The 6,195-nt window shown below is 47.1% G+C and overlaps 1 protein-coding gene across 1 annotated transcript; it reads left to right on the top strand.

The window, feature by feature from the left end:
- Positions 1–4,853: 4,853 nt before the first annotated feature.
- LOC142297421 (taste receptor type 2 member 40-like) lies at positions 4,854–5,765 on the top strand. The gene has a single exon (XM_075341649.1). It carries the CDS (start codon positions 4,854–4,856, stop codon positions 5,763–5,765), a length of 912 nt encoding a protein of 303 aa, XP_075197764.1.
- The last annotated feature ends 430 nt before the right edge of the window (positions 5,766–6,195 follow it).

Here is a 6,195-nt window from a genome sequence, read left to right as displayed (position 1 = left end):
ACCAGGTAGTCACACCAGTAGCATTTGACTGGGAAGCAGAGGAGGGAAATAGAGTTCACACACGCAATCCAGGAACACCCTGTTAACTCCACAGGGGTTCTGGGATACGCTGTCCGTGCGCGTAGAGGGCACAACCAGACAGGTGGCACAGCAGGTACACTGTCCGTGTGCGTAGAGGGCACAACCGGACACGTAACGCAGCAAACAAGTTAACTCCACTGGACTGCTATAGCACCACTGGAACGGCAGCAAGGAAGTACGGCGCCTGACCCTGATGTGCTGAGCCATGAATCTTGGCGTGACAGGCACCATTCGCCTAGCCCTACCTACCACTTCAAGACAACACTTATGCCATCATGAACTCTAAGTGAAGACTGCACACCTCCATGTTGTCTCCAGCCCCTTTTATAACCTGGGTCTGCCCCAAACCCATGGTAGAACCACCAAGGTCCAATAGCAGAGTGCCATGTCATCAGCGACGTCACCAGCGGCCTATCCGGAACCGCCACGTCATTGATGACATCATGGCAGCCACGCCCCAAACACTTCACCAGTCATCGTCTGACAACCAATGGTGAAGTGCCGTGTCATAGAGGTGGGCCTCTGCGAGCCAGTCCGGAGTGGCCACATCATCAGGACACCTGATGTGTGTCGGCCTATCAGAGCCTGCCATCTCACGGACATGCCCAGTGAGGTCCTTTCCGGACCTAGCGTCTGATGCACTAAGTGCCTGAGCATGCCCAGTAGCCTGAACAACAGTCTCGGAAATCAGACTATCTGCCTGAGCATGCTCAGTAGGCACAACACAGGACTTAGACACGGCACTATGTCCAAGTACCTGTGCAAAGAGGCTTTTCGCACTAAGTGTAGAAGCATGCTCAGTAGCCTGAACCAAGGAAAGCCTCAGAAATGGCACTATCAGGCTGAGCATGCTCACTAGGCGAAATATTGGACTTAGGCTCTGGCTGGGGTAAATCGGTGCGCACATGTGCACTAGCCGCCTCTCCACACTTAGACGTGGAGGAAGATGCAGCCAGCTGGACAACCCGAGGCATGGCAGCCGGCGCCTGGGCACAACAGGAACCGCAGCAGACTGCTTGCGGCTATGGTGACGCCGATTCGTAACAAAGGGTGTCTGATAGATGCCTATTCATTACTAACTCTAATGCTTGATTCCAGCTGTAAATTCACAGCTAGTAACCCCACATAACATTGCCCCGATTACCAATGCACCAGGGCAATCGGGAAGAGCCGGGTAAAGTGGATCTGGGGCAAATGCGGGCTGGTATATTTAGGCTTGGAAGGGCTAAATATCCATGGCACTTCCCTCCCTGATAATACCAGCCCCCAGCTGTCTGTTTTATCTTGGCTGGTTATCAAAAATATTTTTGTTCAATCATATATTTATTTAAGAAGTGGGTCTCCTCTATTTTTGCTAAACAGCAAAGATAAAGCTGACAGCTGAAGGCTGCTATTATCAGGGTGGGAAGGGCCATGGATGTTGGCCCCATCCCAGCCTGATATCAGCCCACAACACTTAGTGCATAGGCTTTAGCAGTGTAGGTGTGATACTGGTTTAAAAAATTCTCTCTCTGGACAAGAGTCACTGAGAAAATATCCACAGACAGTGACTCCCCACACACTTCATGTGGGTGTAGTTATGCCTCTTTTAAATGCTCCCTGCCTCATAAAGGCCTGTCACTGAGTGCATAGGCTTTCCCAGTTTGGGAGTCAAAACGGCTTCTTTTTCCCTATGCACACTGTACACTCTTAATCACTGGTATAGGTGTGGTTGTAAAGAGCTCAGTATTCAGAGAGCTGGTAGAACTGCAGTGGATAAAACATCGATTTCATTAAAACTATAGCGAGCAACTTAGTAAGTCATATATAGTTGGAATTAAAGTCACTGCCCTTATATTATGCAGCTCTCTGGTGGGGTGGTATAAACCAGGTGATAGATTCCATTTAACTCCTTCTGGATTTAGACTTGTGTTAAGGGGAAACCAGAAAGAATGTAAAAGGGGCATTACACGCAACGACATTGCTAACGAGATGTTGTTGGGGTCACGGAATTTGTGACGCACATCCGGCCTCGTTAGCGATGTTGTTGCATGTGAAACGTATGAGCGACCGCTAACGATCAAAATTACTCACCTAATCGTTGACACGTCGTTCTAATCCCAAATATCGTTGCTGTTGCAGGACGCAGAGTGTTCGTCGTTCCTGAGGCAGCACACATCGCTACGTGTGACACTCCAGGAACGAGGAACAACAGCTTAACTGCGCCCTCTGGCAACGAGGTGGGCGTCACTTTCTTTCGGCTGCTCTCCGCCCCTCCGCTTCTATTGGACGGCTGCCGTGTGACTTCGCTGTGACGCCGCACGAACTGCCCCCTTAGAAAGGAAGGGTTCGCCGGCCACAGAGACGTCGCTAGGCAGGTAAGTACGTGTGATGAGTCCTAGCGATGTTGTGCGCCACGGGCAGCGATTTGCCGGTGACGCACAACCGACGGGGGCGGGTGCTTTCACCAGCGACATCGCTAGCGATGTCGCTGCGTGTAAAGCAGCCTTTAATTGTCAATAGTTTTTTTTTTGAACAATTATAAAATACTAGAAGGTGGCCCGATTCTATGCATCGGGTATTCTAGAATTTACGTATTGTGTAGTTCATGTATGATTTTTGTTATATATATATATATATAGATGTTGTTGTGTGTAGTTACCAAGTGTTTGTGTAGGGCGCTGTACATGTTCTGGGTGTTGTCTGGGTGTGGCGGGGGGTGAGAGCGGTGTTGTATGTGTGTTGCGTGTGCTGCGTTGTTTGTGGAGCGCTGTGTGTCTGTCGCGTTGTGTGTGTGTGTTGCGCGGTTTGTGTGGGTGTGGTGTGTTTTGGGGGGAGGTATGTTTTGTTCAATGTGTGTGTTGTGCGGTATGTGCGTATATTTATGTATGCCGCGGTGTTTGCGTGTTGGGTGTTGTGTGTGTGCGGCATTGTCTGTGTGTGTGGGTGTCTATGTAGGGCGGTGTTTGAGGTTCCCAGTGTGTGTGTGGTGTGTTGTGTGTGTGTGTGTGTGTGTTGAGGGGAGGTGTGCACCTCCCATCGTGCTCCATCCCCCATGCTGCACACCCCCCATCGTGCTCCATCCCCCATGCTGCCCAACCCCCATCGTGCTCCATCCCCTATGCTGCACATTCCCCATCGTGCTCCATCCCCGATGCTGCGCACCCCCCATCGTGCTCCATCCCCCATGCTGTGCACTCCCCATCGTGCTCCATCCCCGATGCTGTGCACCCCCCATCGTGCTCCATCCCCCATGCTGCGCACTCCCCATTGTGCTCTATCCCCCATGCTGCGCACTCCCCATCGTGCTCCATCCTCCATGCTGCGCACTCCCCATCGTGCTCCATCCCCCATGCTGCGCACCCCCATCGTGCTCCATCCCCCATGCTATAATAGTTCTCCTATTATACTCAGAGAGGAGTATAATAGGAGGACTATAATAGGAGGAGTAGTCCTGGGGGGAGAGGAGTATAATGCCGGCTCCCTGCACATGTGTACCGGGATCCGGTGTACGCTGGTAACTATGATACACATCGGGTAACTAAGGGACCTTAGTTACCCGATGTGTATAATGGTTACCAGCGTTCACCAGCTCCGTCACGATCCCAGCATCGCAAGGTTATGTCTGGCGCTGCTGGGATCGTGACGGAGCCGGTGTACACTGGTAACTATGATACACATCGGGTAACCAAGGGACCTTAGTTACCCGATGTGTATAATGGTTACCAGCATTCACCGGCTCCGTCACGATCCCAGCATCGCAAGGTTATGTCTGGCGCTGCTGGGATCATGACGGAGCCGGTGTACACTGGTAACTATGATACACATCGGGTAACCAAGGGACCTTAGTTACCCAATGTGTATAATGGTTACCAGCGTTCACCAGCTCCGTCACGATCCCAGCATCGCAAGGTTATGTTTGGCGCTGCTGGGATCGTGACGGAGCTGGTGTACACTGGTAACTATGATACACATCGGGTAACCAAGGGACCTTAGTTACCCGATGTGTATAATGGTTACCAGCGTTCACCGGCTCCGTCACGATCCCAGCAGCGCAAGGTTATGTCTGGCGATGCGTGCGGAGGGCCGAGGCGAGCGGGCAATCCATGCGAAGGGCGGGGCCAGGCCGAGGCGAGCGACCAATCCGTGGGGGGGCGGAGCCGAGGCAAGGCGAGCGGCCAATCCGTGCGGGGGGCGGGGCCATGGCGAGCCCAGCGGCCAATCAGCTTTGTGTCACCGTAAGGACACAATTTTGGAGCAAGACAGACAGACAGACAGACAGACAGAATAAGGCAATTATATATATAGATTGTATTGAATATTATCCTATTTTTACAACTTTTTGAATATGGTTTAAATTTTTTAAATTTTTAAAGACATTTCAAATCTTTCACATATGGTCCCTGGTTTCACCACATCTACATTATCAGAGCTGTAAAGTTTTAGGATGTGACTCAGCCTTTTCTGTATCAAACGTATAAAAGGATGAGTTAATACTGACGTGGAAACATATGTGTTCGTATTTGCATTGACCTATTATTCATCACTAACCAAATGAACTTCCTAATTTATCAGCACTCTTCTTAGAAATATGCATGTAGCGTGGATGAGTCTTCTAAATCCTGCTGTTACCAGGTTTCGATTTGCATCATTCTGAAAAATTGTGTTTACTGGAGAAGCAAAGTTGCTTAGTCCAAAATATCACATAAAAAGTGTCGGACAAATTTATTCCAGTCTTTCTTCCAAGTGAGGAGCAGAGAAGAATACCCAGTTTCATGATGTCCTGGCAAAACATGGTCATCATCGACTCCATAGCTTTGATCGAGATCTTTTTGGGCTTGCTGGTAAATGGATTTATCACAGCGACCAAGCTGACGGACTGGTGGGATTGTAGAAAGATGAAGCCATTTGATAAATTATTCTTGTGCCTGGGACTCTCTCGTTTCTTCTCCATGTGGTTTTGCATCTTTAATATCATCAATCGTTTCTTCAGCCTAAATGTTTATCATATTGAGGTCCTTAATTGGATGCTTAATACTGTTTGCTTGTTTCTTGACTTCTCCGGTCTCTGGTTCACCATGTGGCTTTGTTTTCTCTACTACGTGAAGATCACCATCTTTAATAACGCATTTCTTATTTGTATCAAGATAAGGATTTCAGAACTGGTACTGTACATGATTCTGTCCTCGGTGATCATATCTTTTCTGTCTGGATTTGTATTTTCATATAATTTTAGTAATACGCTCGATATAATGATTCCTCAAAGCAACATGGAAAATAACCAAAGTGTGGAGAAATATCTAAAATTTGCAATACCCTCATATTTCTTTGGCCACTTTCTACCATTCATAACTGTTAGTTTTTCAGCATTTTTCTTAATTCAAACTATTTTTGTTCATGTTAATCATATCAAGAGAAATAGCGGAGGTTACACGACCCCCAGCATGACGGCCCACCACTTAGCTATTCGCTCCATTATCGTACTGGAGGTCTTGACTGTTTTTAACTTAATTGTTTCCATACTATCTTATTTTGACTTCTATGAAATTTGTAACAATGAGGTACTGTTTCTATTTGTCATTGCATATCCTACTTTTCACTCAATAGCGCTAATCATAGGTAACATGAGGCTTAAGAGATCAGCATTGAGGCTGTTTTATCATTGCAAGGATTGTGCAATAGTAAAAAATCATAGCATTGATTAAACTGGTCAAGAAAAGATTACCGAGCACCACCAGCCACTTGTGATATATTTTCTTTGCTTTTGTTCTTTTGGATTTTTTTGCTTTAAAATTTACTTTTATATTATAATTCATACTTAAAAATATATATTTTTTTTTCCAAAACTCTTATTTAAATTTTTTTTTTGTCAGAATTAATCCTCATGCACACACTGCATTTTTTGCCATTTTTTGGGTGCAGTTTGGGTCACCAAATTGCAAGCATTTCCTTCCACAGCAAAGTCTATGAGATTTCAGTTTTTCTGTCCCCACGTTGCAGCTTATTTTGGCTGCATTTTGTGGCAACCACAAACATGCAGCATGTCAATTATTTCTGCATTTTTGCCAGCGTTTTTGAGCCCTTCTAGGAAAACATTTCCCATCAAAAACGCATTGGACAAAAATGAAACGCATG

The sequence above is a fragment of the Anomaloglossus baeobatrachus genome, chromosome 3 (assembly GCF_048569485.1).
Source record: "Anomaloglossus baeobatrachus isolate aAnoBae1 chromosome 3, aAnoBae1.hap1, whole genome shotgun sequence".
Lineage (NCBI taxonomy): Eukaryota > Metazoa > Chordata > Amphibia > Anura > Aromobatidae > Anomaloglossus > Anomaloglossus baeobatrachus.
Note: the sequence above shows the minus strand (reverse complement) of the source record. Positions and strands in the feature narration are given on the sequence as shown.